Source organism: Mycteria americana, chromosome 3 (genome assembly GCF_035582795.1).
Source record: "Mycteria americana isolate JAX WOST 10 ecotype Jacksonville Zoo and Gardens chromosome 3, USCA_MyAme_1.0, whole genome shotgun sequence".
Lineage (NCBI taxonomy): Eukaryota > Metazoa > Chordata > Aves > Ciconiiformes > Ciconiidae > Mycteria > Mycteria americana.
This window is the reverse complement of record NC_134367.1, coordinates 82,390,387-82,406,067: the sequence shown is the minus strand read 5'-3', so window position 1 is coordinate 82,406,067 and position 15,681 is coordinate 82,390,387. Positions and strand designations below refer to the sequence as shown.

Sequence of the window (15,681 nt, the reverse complement as noted above, 5' to 3'; positions counted from 1 at the left end):
GCTAAGTTTGATGTTGTGGTGGGTGTGACAGTTGTTCACATATCGCATCTCCTACGCGCTCAGATCTGGAACATCAGCTGTAGCGGGTGTGGGTGAGCAGCGTGGTGAGGGGCATCTGGCCATCACTTTGGTATGTTAGAAGTACCAGCTGTCATCTTTATGTGACTCCATGAACGCAAGAACAGGCAGAGCCTGGTCCCACATGGCCTTGTCTCTCGACATCAACTAGCTTTTTCATCACAAGAGATGCTGTTAGAGCCTACAGGCTCTTCTCACTACAAATGTGCTGTCTAATAAGGATTGAACTCAAGCAAGCCACCTTTCCGCAAGGGCAATTCAAAAGGCTGTCATCTCCATCAGCTAGTTTTGCATAAGGTAGGTGAGAACTCAATACCTGGAAGACCTTTACCTTCTCCTCCCACAGGAATGGACCTGCGCACATGGGGCAGAGCAAAATTGCAAAAAGCCTGGCTTACTAAGCAGCAAAATGTGAACAATGAACCCCTGCCCCAGACCACCTGCAATTTTAACAGGAACAATGGAGACACGGTGTCCAGCAGAGCCCAGAAGAATAAAAAAAGGAAGTTTCATAATGACTAAGAACATGATGTTAAAATGTGAAGTATCAGTAGGATCCGTATTAAGACGCAAGAGAAATGTTCGGTTTTATGACAGCAAAGGATTCTAGGAAGCAAAATACAATTAGAGAAACTAAATGCTGTAGCAGAGAAGAGCAGGTTAGGAAAAGGTTATAGTACAGATTAAAAGGACTCAGTAGAAACGGAAAGCTTCAAAGTAAAGTTTTGAACAGCTTTTGTTATACTTGTTTCTTGCTCCTTTTCTGATTAAAGTATTGTGCTGAAGCATTCTCCCTTTAGCTGCCCATTTCAGCTTAAAAAGAAAGAAGCCCATCTCCCTTTTATCTTAGGAAGAAAGCTGACATTAGAACAATTGGTAGCGCGCTGCTCGATGTCAAGCCGCTCCAGGTCAATACGCAAACCCCTTTTGAGTCAACCTTTCAGCAAAAGACCTGAAGAAAAGGCACGGCTTGTATTTTAACTTTTCACTCACTCAACTACAATATCTGCCCATAAAATGCTATCAAATTTTTGTGCTTCAGCATACAATACAAATGGCTGCTTTTAGAAAGAAACTAATGCTCACTTAGTTTCTTTTCATTGATTCAGGCAGTGATAGCCAACAGCCAAAAAGAACAGAAGAAGATTTAAAAACTGGTACAATCTCAACAGCAGCATTAACAGTGTCAAGTCCATTTCATATTCCTAGAACAATTTCATATTCAGTACCCACTTTGACAATACCAATTCAAAAATATCCATAGCTGAGTATTTCACACCCACCATCTGTCCCAGAGAGCAAGTAGGTGCTTGCACCGTAATTTGCACTTACAGAGCTCAACATGGTTCGTATTTGCGCCTGTCTAGTGAGATTGTAGGATTAGGTATGTCTGGCTATACTCCCTCCTCTCTTAACCAGAAACAGCTGTGCCTTGTACAGGAAGAGCCAAAAGGCTCTTCAACCAAATAAAATGGGGACGAAAGGGAAGAAGGAGGAAGTGAGGCCAGTGCAATTTTCAGGACGTAGAGATTCATGATAACCTAGGTGTGGTTCTGCTGTCAAGGCAAGCATTTTGCCTTGATTTTCAAGGCAACTAACGAGGTTCATAAGAGACTATGTTTCATGAGTTTGAGGACAGGACACCAGAAGCTGCAATACCCGTGTCAGAGACAAAGACATAAAAAATTAAAATCTTGCCGTTTAGTACATATTTTTGTTTCTAATCCTGAAATACTAGGAGCCCCATAACAAGAACCTAAGCGAAGCCAAGTTCAAGGTAACACGTTAAGCTGAGAAAAAGACTTTCAAATAGAAATAAGAGACTTGGTGACTTTGAACTTGTTACTCTAATCTCAATACTCCTCAAAGACTGAATAGATTTTGGAGGAAAGACTAATCAAGGACGTCAAGACAAATGCAGAGCATTTGTGTCATAGAGAGGTCACCTTAGAATCGTTTTTAGTGGGTAAGCTTCTAAGGTATTACTGACAGGATAGTTGAATTTATCTGTTCTGTTTCTAGCTAGGTACTTGTTAATCGGCAGCAACAGGGATGAGTAAGAGCATTAATGTCTCCTCTTTACTCAGATCCTTGACTGAAGGAGGAGTTGTTTGGATGAAGGCAGGTGACTTCTCGAATGAGATGATTGTTTCATTTATTACTAGAACATTGAACTAGAACAGAATGTATAATAAAGAGACTAATAGGCAATGCTGGGCTGATCATCCTACTAGATAGTAGCTGGATTTGTTGGCCAAAATAAATCTGAAGAGGAGTATACACAACAGAAAAAAAGGGCAAAGTCATGCACTTACAGACCAATAATGAGAGTTTTTTATCTAATTATCTGCTCAAATCAGAGACAAATCTCTTATACTGCACTCTAAACCAGTGGCTTTCTAGGTAGCATTAGGCAGGGTTTTAGTTATCTTTAGTGGAGAGAGTGACATATTAGTACCTTTGAACAGGAACTGCAAAACCTTACTTGGAACTCTGCAATTTGCCACCAAAAAGTTGATCCTAAGCTGAGAAAGATAGAGAACTACTACTAGAAGAAGTAGGGGTGTATTCTTGCAAGGGAAGATTGTGAAGAAACCAGTTACTTTCTCATTTTTAGCCCAGGGGAAAAAAAAACCAGCAAATCTCTTCAATATACTTGAGGCAAATATCAGGAAAAGAGAAGACCTAAGTGCCAATAGTAGTTTTTGCAAGATGAAACAATTTTGCAATGCTCACAAAGTAGTGAAGAAACAACCTTCTGATACCCAGTCCATGAACTGGAGAAACATGGAGTAGACATTCAGATGTCCTTTCTTGCCAAGACATCTGTTCATGGTCATACGTTACTGCAGACGTCTGGACTATGACTTAGCTGGGCCTACTCCAGACCTGTGCCCATCTTCCTCCACATATCCATCCTCATGGTCTACAGCAGTTTGTGGTGGCATTCAGTTGCAAGAAGGCTCTTCATACCTCACAAGAGTCGTGGACGAAGGCAAGTACAAACCTAGGCACCACTGGATGATGCAGCAACTAAATGCCTCCAAAGTGCAGTATTGCTAATCTCACAAGTATTTGGGTTGTGTTGTATCAGGCATCCCTGGCATAACAAGATTAGTGTTTTTAACACACAGAAGGAAGCTCACAACTAGTCATTTGTGTAGAGATACAAGATTGATAGACACACAACTCATCACCACAGAAGTGAGGGCGAGAACAATACTTTAAGTTACAGTCAAGTGTATCATCTGGGCCACTATATTGGGGTGAAGGGAAAGAAGGAGTTTCACCTTAACAAATCAGGAGGCCTTCTCAGGAAGGAGCACACAGCTCCTTCCCACAAGCTATACAGCTTTCTCCCTGGTCCCAAAGCTGAGGCAGGAGATGCAAGTGGCAAGCCATTTGCATAGCACTCCAACATACAACTTGCCACTAAGCAGCTTCCCTAGTGTTTGCATTTATCTTAACCAATCTAAAACAGAGGAGAAGAGTGCTGGAAGGGACCTCAGGAAGTCCTTTAGTCCAGGCCTCTATCCCCATTCAGCACACATACTAGCTGTCAGTCTATTATAACAGGTCAGCGACACTTGTTCTTAGGTTTCCAGTGACACGCCTCATGACTTCTGCAGCACTGCACTGTCTGAGAGTTTCTATCAGGTCTGATTTAATTATCCATCAATTCAAATTACACCTGTTATTTCTGATACTCAGTTTCCAGAGCAAGAAGGCAGATAATTACCTTTCCTATAGCAGCCTTTACTTATCCATATGGCCACTTAGCTTGAAAACAGAATACTGAAAGGTGGTACATTTGGTAGATTTTCTGCTTCTCAGGCCTTTTTTTTCATATTCAACTATTTGCTTCTCACCTGGGTTGGTGACCCAGACTACCTCTCCTAAATGGCAAGCCAGTCTCACTGCAAGTCTTGTACACTCTTCTGTTTAAATATCTGGGGAGGATGTTTGCTTTTTCACAACAACATGACACTGAGTCACATTTGTCTGGTGTTCAGCTTCAACCTCCAGTTCCTTTTCCACCTAAACAGTTCTTCCCCTTCCCCTCCATTTTCCACTTGTGCTGTTAGTCACTGCTGCCTTCACACTAAGTATTTCTCTTGCACCATGCCCTTTTTCCCCCCTGGGCTATTTCAGGTTGTCAAGAGCCTTGCAAATTCTCAGCCACTGCACATGCAGTCCCTCCCAGCTTCATGTTATCTGAAAGTTTAATAAACAAATTCAGTAAGTCCACCTCCATTCAGCAAGGCAGTTTCAAATTCTCATCAAATAAAAAAAATAAATTCTTCCATCAAAACGTTTAAGCTTTTGCCAGATCTTTACGCAACACATTTTTGGAGATACTGGGTCAGACCTTATTGAATTCAAACGGAGACAGAAACAGACATTTGCAGTAACAACAATTTTAGTGAGAATACCTGACAGGGACTAGATTGTATTTATTCAGTCAGATGTTTCTGCATCTGCCTGCTTCTCTCCTTTGTATATTTTAATCTCTGCAAGAAGGTGTTTGTTGCAGCAGATACAGCGTAACGCAAAGCAGAGGGTGAAACTCAGAGCTAGTAATGCAGAGATGGCTCCTGCCTCAAGAAGTTGCCTCTGATTCGTTATAGGAAATGGGGAGATAAGTCTGACAGGGAATGCAGTGACCGTGGCGGGCCTCCGCAAGGCTCAGGTAGATCCTAACTATGCACAACCACTCCAGGCACCTAAACCACAAGCTGGTACCTTGTTTCATGCAGAAATAAGCAGCAAAGGTAATTTGAACCAGAAGGGACTTGCAGGGCACCTATGAAATAGAAAGGTAGTGAGAAGAGAGCGCTCTCTTCCAGTCTCTCTGTGGCAGCAGCCAGGCTCCCCATGGCTGAGGGGAGGGCTGGCTACCAACAGCTGGAGTTGTAGGGACAGGGAAAGGAGAGCCCAGAGCAGGCAGGAAGTGGTCTGAAAGAGCGGCCCAAACAAGCAGCACCAAATTCCTTCTCAACACCTTTTTATGTGGAAAAGACATTACAGAAAGTAACGGCTTTTGCCAAAGAGTTTGTTTCAAGGAGCTGCTGTCAGTGCCCCAGAGGCACCACCAGGCCTGACTGTCGCTGGCGGGCCCCCCTGGCCCAGGACCCCATTGCAGCCCCTGGGGCCGTCAGTCCCTGCCCCAGCAATGCCCCAGCAGGGCTGGTCTCCAGCTCCCCACAGCCCTGCCCTGCCCTGGGCTCTGCTGAGCCAGGCCCACCCATGGGCCCACATCCCAGTATGGCCTTGGCCTGTCCCCAGGGAGGTGCCCCAGTGCCCTCGGCTGCCCTGCTCGTGGCTGGGGTGGTGGGAGAGGCCCTGGCTGGCAGGCCCTGCCCTGACAGACCCCCATGGGGAGCCCCCATGGCGCTCAGCCACCAGGGAGCCCCCAGGCCCCATGGCACCATGACAGGTGGCTGCTGTAGAGGCTTGACAAGGTGTTTTAGACCACCTCTGATGTCAGTTTAAGTGTGAGTCATTACCCAGTAGTACAGAAGCAGATGAAGAAAGGCCTTTTTTTAGAGATTCATTCCTTATTTATCAAGTACAACCCCGTCAAGTGGAAAGAGCAGGATGTCGTTTACTCCAAAACCCATCACTCTTTTCCCAATGGGGGAGATTCGTGATACGCTTAAAGCCATCTCCTTTCCTTACCCTTAAAAGAAAAGACTGAGACTATTTGCAGCAATGTTAGCACCATGAAAGTAGCTACAGATCACCCAAAGGCACTCCAAGTCTTAGTGCTTAATTTCTTTTATTCTCAAAGCCAATGACAAGAGGGAATTAATGCAGACCTCACGAGTATAAACCTTCAGACGTTGTATTTTACTTCACCTCAAACCAACCAATAACTACATAACAGGACAAGTTTATAAGTAAGGAATAACTATGATGGCCAAGAAATGAGGAAAAGTCTTCAGTTTAAGGAGGTCTTCTCATTTAGTGATCTCATTCAGGAGTACAGTCCAGCAAGCTAGAAGACCTTTGAAAGGCTAAATAAGAATTTATATCCACATATGTATTCATATATATATGTATATACATAATGCAACATATCTAGCATGACAGATGTAAGAGCATCTTAGATCTTTCAAGATCATCTTGGGAATCCCTCGCCCCAAACCAAGGTGGTTCATTTTCGCCAGGCCGCTGCAGCAAGTGAATGTTTATGAACCACCACCCTGCCCTTCCCCTCTGGGGAAGGCTGGCCACCTCTTCCCTTGCAGTCCAGTTGAACCGTTTTCCCTGTACTGGGGCAGAAGAACTAAAACTAGATCCCCATCCCAAATGCCATAAGCCATATGTGTAAGTGCATACATATATGAGTTTCAATACATATAACCTCTTCAAAGCAGTTTTTCAGGGCATGAACTGACAAGATTACCATTGCTCAAGCCCTGTATCAGCAGGGTGCATCCAGCAGCAGACAGCACCGGGACATCAATGGGAATAGCCACACGCCCACAGCTAACACGCAGACCCCAGACTGCACATCTGTAAGTGCTACCCACCAGGAAGTTAGCCAGCATCTACCTCTCAAAAAAAAGCAGAGATGACTATATGCACTGGATAGTCAGACTTTCCACAACAGTGAATTTCGTAAGTAACTTAAAAAAGAAAGATATTCTCATTTTTTGCTCCAATTTAATCTTTCATACACACCCACCCCTCTGCCATATGTAATCAGAAATGAATCACAGTTATAACAGCAGCTGCTTTAAGTCTTTTTTTCTGCTTTTTCTTCACTAGAAATAACACTTCCATTTGTGCTCACTGATGGGCTTGCTGTATCTTTTATATCATTCCAGTAATCTTCCTGTCCAACGCACAGCTAATTCCCCCCATCCATACAGACATACACGATATTCTTTGCTTCTGTGTCTCCTGTGTATCCCTCTCTGACATGATTTTTGCATCCTTACAGTGTGCCTCATCGACTATGCTTCAGTTTGCCCAGTTTTCAACTCCACAGCTACAGCTTTGTATTGCTTGCTGAATAGAAGTTCTTTGGTTTTGTTCTTTGTCCTTCTTAATGGCAAATATAGTTTGTCAATACAGGTCATGTGAATCCCTCATGCTGTCCAAGAAAGCAGAATCAAAAGCATGTTTTCTATCATGTGCCATTAATACCAGTTGTCTCCACAGAAAATCAGGAGATAATCCAGGAGTAATTTATACAGAGCCAAAATAAGCTAAGGAGCCTTCCAAACCTATTTCCCTGCAGTCCCTCAGTCAAGGAGCTCTAGCGTCATTTTTAAAAGACCCACTCAGTTATCTGCCCATTCATTTACAGATAGAGCCAGTGACTGATTAACATCCTGTTCTTTAAGGAATATGAAGTGGGAGCTTGGATAAGCTCTGAGAAAGGATGCCTTTCCACATGGAAGTGAGATGTCAAATGCTAGTATTCTCATGCATTTGTCCTAGCCATGCATTACTTTTCAGTCCATCTGTTCTGTTTTCTAATAACATGCCCAATTTTTGGCAGTATTCGGAAGGATGAGGTATTTTAGGGATTATATTCCACTGACCTCTAGATAAGATGTGTAGCTGTACCCATGATTACCTTCCCTTTGGGAAGCACCTTGTATTTCCAAACTGCTAAATCCATCTGCTCCAAAATTTTGGAAACTTGAGCACAGGAGGGAAACAAAACACCTACATGAACAAGCACACCTAAGGGAAATTTCCAGCTGCTTTTAAGTTTATGGCATCCAGGACAGCTTCCTATGACCCAGCAGTCTGTACAGAATTAGCAAGCCAACTCCACTCTTAGCACCCTCATTAGACTCACCAGAGAGGCTAATTTCCTCTCCAGGTTGAGTTGGAGGTATGCAGACAAGGAAATTGTTTGCTGTACTGTTTCTGTGATATTGACAAAAGGACATGAGTAGCTGTAGGAACTAATCTACTTCTTTTAAATGACCCCATCAATAGCTGCAAGGGGAAGAGACTCATTTGATGCAGTAACAGATCTAGGAGTAAATATACTTTTTCTCTGTAAAAGCCTAGTCAGAGTCTAGGGAGAAGACCTTGATCTGCAGTGCTTATAGACTTTCATGTCTCAAGTACTGACCAAAACTGGTTGTCTGTATAAAAGCAGAGATGAACATTTTTTTCTGTGAAGTTTATCAACACTAGGTTATTCCCCAAATGCATGTTCAATAGCAGAGCTATGGGCAAAAGAAGGAAGGGAACACAGATAGCTAAGTTGCACTAAATTTTAGAATCAATAAGGCTGTCATGTCATGCACTTGCATCACTTCAGTGATGATGGAAGCAGGAAAATGTGCTCTAAACCCAGTAAAACCACCTGAAAAGCACATTTAGATTTTGTAAGACGTGAGATACTAAGCCTTTGCATAACTGACTTATTTAGCAAAACTTCAAACATTTAAGTCATCCTATAAAGGATCTGCAAAGTGGTAGTGTACATCTTCGTGATATATTTGTCATAATGACAGCATCACAACACTTCTAGGAAGATATAAGTAATTTCTACTTAGAATGCAAGAACAGATTATATAGATACGCAATTTTTTTCCGGTATTTTCCATGGTTATGCAAGTCAAAAGCAGCTAATTTCTCTGATGACATAAGTAAGCAAGAACAAGTCACATCAGCAGCACTTTATCCACTTACAGTCAAGAGAATTTGGCCCAGATATTTCTGAAGCAGAATCTGCCATAAGCAACTAAGTAGCTTTCATAGCTTTTCTTCCACCTCTCGAATCTTTAAGTATTGACCTCAATCTAATAAGACTAAAGCCCTCAGATTCTATTCAGGACTTGAACCAAGATCACCACCACTGTTAAACCGTAGCATGTATATGGCCCTCTTATCGCCAGCCTAACCCAAGAGCTCTTCCTCCAGGCTCCCGGCTGCTGGAATGCTGCCTTCCCATCTGCCTTTCCACACTCGTGGGAGGATTATGTGGATTGGATCTCCCCCTACATCCTGCAAAGACTTTCTACAGCTCTCTGCCCAGTTACCATTATAGCCATTCAAATAAGAGCTAAAAGCCTTTCTCCCCTTACCCATATCACTTTCCTCTCCTTTGATTATTTAACTTCAACTGAAGTGCTTAGCTCTGCTAAAACTATTTAGAACACAGGTCAAATTAACAACTCCATGCTATATCAATATATATTGCATTGTGTGATTCACTGGAGACTAACTTGAAGGAACTAAATTAATTTTCCTTATTTAACATTCATAAAACAACAACACTACTGAAAAAAATCCAGTCCGAGTGTGAAGTCTTATCAGCTGACATGGAAACAGACACTTGTGATCAAACATATGAAAAACCTTTTTTACTGTGAGGGTGGTCACAACCTGGAATTTAAAGCTGTGCCTTGCTTCCTTGACTTTAGCTGGAACACGCTACCATCCTGCACGCAGGCTCATTTCATTTCTCAGATAACATACCCTCCCTTGTGCAGAAGATCATCTCTCATGTGGCAGCCATGATGGAATAAATTACTGTTTCCCCTAACCTGGTCTTTCTGGAAAAGAACATTCTCATTTAAAAAAAGAAAAAAAAAGATATTAAAAACTACTTTAAATATTCATTTAAACCTCTTCAAAGTGACAAGGAGAGCCTGATTGCTAGACATGGACTATGTAACTTCTCCTTGAGAGCATGCTGTTCTATTGGAGCATGTTCTTCAAAGATGGTAACTTACAGCGCATTTAGTGTTTCAGAGAAATACTCTAGAAATCCATAAAAAGCTAGTTACACTCTCTAAATGCAACTTGAAGAGGAGCTGCTATGCTTTTTCAGCAAGGAACATTCTTAACATTTTGTCCTCAGGTCTAGGCTTAAGAACAGGGTTTGGAAAGCATAGAAAATGAAGAAAACAGTAGCACCAATTGGCTGTAACTTTGAGGACTTCAGCATTAACTTTTGCTCAGACTTCCCTGCTATTGCTGCCACCCTAAAACATTATCCCTAACAACAGGAAGTGCTCTTACATCTGAGGTCCAATTTTCTGATCACTGAACTATACAGATATAGGAAGCACTGGACCCTACGAAGAGAACGACAGCTACCCCAATTCAGGAACATCAAGCTGCAGCAATACCAGCGTATTTGCACCTTCTAAGACCCTCCACAACGAAAGACTGGGACCAATAGTGCCTCTATCTATTACGGAGCATTTCCTGGCCAGATTACTGAGCTAACAAGGGAAGGCACCACCCAGAGCCACACCACTCTTGAAGGAAGGAAGAGCACACCAATTAAGTCTGAGGCAGGAGCGACCAGAAATCAAGGGTTTGTGTTGAGTTACTGGCACTTACTAGCTTGTCACTAAAGTCATAATAGTTGCTCACTCACTCTCTCCATTTCAATTATGCTTTCCCTATCCTAGCAGCAATTTGTTCTCTTATTCTTTCTGCACTTCCACAACTAGCTCTGTCCTGACCTCAGAGGAAAGGAAGCCAGAGGAGCCCCAGATATTCCTCCTTCTAGAATTAAAGCACTGTTTGGGCAGAGGTCAGACCTTCTTTCCTAGAAGCCTATCTATTTGTAGGTTCACTTCCCAACAAATCGATTCTGCTTCCCCTTCACAGCAAGGTTTGGAGAGAATGAGAAGGGGGATGCCAAAACATGCCTGGATCCAAGACTTAATCATGGATGCTGTCATCCTTTTAAACACACATGTTGACCTACCCACAGACCTGCTGTAGCCAGGCGGTGTTTGTGAAAGGAAGGCATTTCAGCAACTGCCTCCAAGACTTCCTATCCACTACTCATATCCCAGTACCTCAGAATTCACATTACTGCTTTGATATTTGTGACAGGCACTTGAGGTCCCTTGTTTCCTCAACCTATTTTAATCAGAACTACACAGTACCACTAGCTGTCAGTTTAAAAATCAGGGCATCACAGTATGGTTGGGATTTTTCTCAGCAACTAAAGAAAATGATTTCGCAGAGTAGCTGAACTGGAAATAACACGAAGTGCCAGCAAGCCATCTGTTCTAACCTCTGTGTTAAAGTTAACAGATATTTTGGATTTCCACAATGGAAGTCAGCTAAAGCTATTAATGTTTGGGTTCCCCCTGCCCCAGGAGTCTAAGCACCCACTATTTTTATTAAATGGAACAGGAACAACAGTAACTGGGAATCCCTGAAGAAGGGGCAGAAAACAAAAATCAGGGACACAAACAGCACAGTGTTGCATAGCAATGCCATCCAGTCACTTCTCTCCTGACACAGAAGTCAATCCAGACCTTTCCCAGTTTGTCAGAACCTGCCACATGGGCAAGGCAGGCATCACCACAAACACACACAGTGACTGACTGCAGATTGAGGACATACTGAACCATCTAACACTGCCAGCAGCCCCCAGCACATCTGGGCCTCTGGTATATTTTCGAGATGAAGTATCAGTTAGCCTGTCTGTGCTCACGACTAATTCTAGGGATGGATACAGTACTTTAAGACATCAGTTTAATACTGAGGCTGGGGAAGGAAAGGCAATATTAAGTAATTTACTCAAAAAAAAAGAAAAAGAAAAAAAAGAAAAAAGGAAATAATAGTATTTTCTACTTGTAGTTAAAAAGACCACAAGAGTTTTGTAGGTGACTCTTCTTCATGTTTTTTTCTTGAGAGCTTTAGCTCATTCTCATTAACTAACTTAAGCCTTTTTCTCCTCCACACCTTCACTTTCCTGAAGGGGCAGTCTCCCAAGCTGAACAGCTTGACACTAGGTTTGATCCTAGTCTGATTCAAGGATTTATTTCCAGCATTGCATAGCTGAAGTCTCATGAGACTTCAGTCCACAAGGACATTTGTCTTCTGGCATCAGATGATGTCAAGTACTTGCCACCAGGATTCTTCTCTTGAGATTTTGACCAAAAGGCTGCACTCCGAAGTTTTGGTGCTAACCAAAGGTAAGTTTTATCTCAGTCTCATATCTCAGTCTCCTCTTCCTTTTAAGCTCAGAACCTAGAAAGAAAGGATTCTTACATCCAACACATTGGAACTGAGAATACGGTTTTGTTAGTGGTCTGTGTCTGACCCTGCATTTCTTGCTTGTACTCTATTAGTGACTGAAAGATGTGCTGTCATTGCAAGGGACAGCTGTCTTCACCTCAGTGGAGACCTCTTCCTCAACGGGTATGGATCCAAATTCTTGGGTCAGAACAGCGCCCAATGAAGTCACAATGGTGCCAGTACAAGTATGCTCAGTGCGACTCCAATTATGATATATGCATAGTCTAAAACCAGTTGATCTACAAACTAGAATTTTAAGAGCTTAGTTATATACAGTGCAGTAGTTTCCATATCTTGGAATTTGAGTAGTAAAAATAGAAGTATCACAGAGGGTACATGTTTCACACATATCAAATCATGACACTAACTGAACTTCAGCCAAACCAAATCACCGTGCTATGAACAGCATGCAGCGTCTATCATCATCATCATCAACAGAATGAAAGGGCAGCAGCAACCTCTTCTCCATCTATTACTAGGAGGAAATATTTTCTACATGCCAACCGAGGAAACTAGAGTCATGAGGCTCAAGCTGGTTGCTCACCATTACCAGCAAGAAAAATTCGGCAAGTCTAGTTATGCAGCAACTGGACATATTAAACAGCAATACCCATACACCTTCCTCAAGAGACATCTGCATCTATTTCTGACAACCATAAATCAGATTCCTTTATTTCAAAGGAAATCTGAATTCGTGAATTAATAGGTCATCAACTTAATTCTTTTCCAAACCAGCATTAAAAGGCTAATCCCAGTTCTGTCTATGTTAAAATGGCTATTACTATAAAGTAATGATACGAAGAAATAAGCCAGCAAAAGCAGAGAAATTAAGTGATAACTGATGCTGAAAGCATCACACCATGAAGCCTATGGTCCAGAACCTGATCTTAGATATGCTTGTGAATAAGAATAATCAATAAAACTTACAGAGTTCTTTAAAGAGGCACATCAGCTTGATATTTAAACATTTTACACGGTCTAGCTATTTCTAGAGGTAGACACAACTTCTATTTGCACCTGTCAGAAGCATGACAAAACTTTCTCTGGGCTCGAGTGCTAGCTCCACCTTACTCCCCCATCCCAAGCTGCTTCCTCAGATAGGTTTCTGCCTGTTCCATTGCACAAATTTCAGCACGCTACACTAAGTGGAGCAGCACTCTTCTGCATTACCTTTTAACAGCAAAATGAAAGAATTAAACACTACAAAAAAAACAGTGAAGACAAGCAACCTTAAGACAGGCAAACTGTCAGCTCAGTTGAGGATGACAGCAATCATCACATCCTGTTCAGAAATGCAAATGTTTTATTTCACATCCCAGCTCTTCATAACCATTAATCTTTTTTTGCAAAGCCTTGTTGCTACACAGTCAACTTGGTTGTTGAGGCCTGCAGACAGGTATGTTACAACAGCTCTCTAGGCAAACCAGTGGTGCAACTTGCTACACAAGCCAGTCCACGGAGATGTCAGTGCTGTGCACTGCTGCTGTCTGTCATGTCATGTCAGTTCACCGCTCCCTCGGTATTCACTCTGGCCTAAAGCCATGCAAGAAGGGTTAAGGTTAGGGACGGCTGCACAGAAAGCCTTGCAGCCAGAGGGAACCCCAGTCCCATTCCCAGAGCCCTTCTGCACAGCGCAGGGCAGCTCACCGGCATCGCCCAGATGCGCGGCTTTCCCCACCTGTAAGCAGGGACGGAGCCACCCGCCACACCAGAGCCCGGCCAAACACGGGCCCTGCGCAGCACACCCTGCTCCGGGGAGAGCCTGCCCGCTTCCCGCGGGGATCCCCGGAGCTGCTGGCGCCCGGGGCACCGCCACAGCGCCGGGGAGGGGATGCCTGTGACTAAGCACACGCGGCCTCCCCTCGCCCGCCCGCCCGCTGCCTCGGCCAGGCTCTCCCCGCACCAGCGCGGCCGGCCCTGGGCACCAGCCGCCTGACAGCAGGGCCGCTCCCGGGGAGGCACCGGGCAGGAGGCACCTGTCGTCTCCTCCGCCCCCGAGGACAGGGGCCGGGCACCAGCCCAGGCCGACAGCCGGGCCCGCAGGGGGTTCTCTCCCCGGCGCCGCCGGGCACGGCCGCGCCGCGACCCAGGCCGCGCCGCGCTCCGGGCACCCCCCCACGGGCACCGCCGCTCGCAAGGGCCACCCGGAGCCGCCCGGCCCCGCCGCCCCCTGCCCCGGCAGCCCGCCCTCCGCGTACCGCTGCTATCCTTGAAGTGAGGGGGTGGGACGTCTCGCAGCGCCCGGGTCCAGCCCCCCTTCTCCGCTTCCTCCTCCTCCTCCTCCTCCATAGGGCCGGGGCCGCCAGGGACGGCGCCGCCGCCGCCGCCGACCTGCCGCCGCCGCTCCGCCGGGGTGGCCGCCGCCCTGGGGGCGCGGCGCCGGGCCGCCCTGCCCCGCGGGCCCGGCCCCTCCGGGCGCCCCTCGTCCTCCTCGTCGTCCTCCTCGTCCTGTGAAGAGGCGGCGGAGCGGGAGTCGGCCGAGGTGCTGTAGAAGGGGTTCCCGCTGCTGTCCTGGCCCGACTCCCCGAAGACGTCGTCGGAGATCTGCAGGCTCTCGTAGCGGGAGCGGGCCGCCTCCAGCAGCGACAGCGCCTTCCTCCGCGCCGGCCCGCCGCCGCCCTCCGCCATCATCTCGGCCGCCGCCAGCAGCCGCCCGCGCTCCCCTCGGCCCGGCTCGGCCGGGTCCTGCGGCCGCAGGCAGCAGCCCAGCAGCAGGAGCGGCTCGGGCACGGCGGCGGGCAGGCAGGGAGTGGGGGGAGCCCCGCCACCGCCGGGGCTGAGCCCTGCCTCCCGCTCCCGCCCGCACCACCCGCCCCTGTGTGTGTGCAGGGACATGGGGGGAAGGAGCCAGCTCAACATCTCCAAGTACCACATCCAGCCAATTACCGCGGCAGTCCGCGCCCGGGAGGTGGGGTTATATGGGCGCCGCGGGCCAGCGCGGGCCGCCCACCGCCCGCCCCGCCGCCCGCCGCCGCTCCTCCCATTTAAAACCACAGCGCCGGCTGCGGCGGGGCCGCCGCTGCGCGCCGCCGCCTGAAGGGGGGTCCCTGCGCCGCGCCCGGCCCCGGCCCCGGCCCCGGCCCCGGCCCCGGCCCCGGCCCCGGCCCCGGCCCCGGCCCCGGCCCCGGCCCCGGCCCCGGCCCCGGCCCCGGCCCCGGCCCCGGCCCCGGCCCCGGCCCCGGCCCCGGCCGGAGCTGTCCGCCTGCCCGCGGTGCTGGAGCCGGGCAGGGCAGGGGTAGGGCGGAGGCTGGAGCGCTGGCCTCGCTGCCTGCAGGCCCGTCAGTAGCGCCCGCTGTGCGGGGAGAGGGGTGAAGGGCTCCCGCGGGCAAGGGGCCGCCGGTGGGGGCTGGCTGTGGGGGGCCCCCGCAGCCGGGGCCTCCCCAGGGAGGAGAAAGGCGCTGAGGTGGGGCCCGGGTGGGTCGGGGCATCGACGGCGTGGCCAGGGCTGCTCCAGCTCGTCGTGGCTTTGGGGCAGGCAGGGGAGCGCGAGCAGGGACATGGCAGTCGGGGCTCTGATGTCACTGCCCTGAAACAGGGCACGGAGCCCCAGCACTGGGGCGTCCCTCGAAGCAA

General features: G+C 47.0%; 1 protein-coding gene across 2 annotated transcripts in view; it reads right to left on the bottom strand.

Annotated features, from left to right (window-relative positions):
* The window catches only part of PGBD5 (piggyBac transposable element derived 5), a 79,030-nt gene extending 64,025 nt beyond the window's left edge, over window positions 1-15,005 (bottom strand). The window contains exon 1 of one of the 2 annotated variants that reach the window (XM_075495858.1): window positions 14,307-15,005. In XM_075495858.1, the coding sequence (XP_075351973.1) occupies window positions 14,307-14,982 (676 nt within the window). In that variant the 5' untranslated portion in view covers window positions 14,983-15,005. The remainder of the gene's footprint in view (window positions 1-14,306) is intronic. The other variant, XM_075495859.1, reaches the window with a different exon arrangement.
* Window positions 15,006-15,681: the final 676 nt, after the last annotated feature.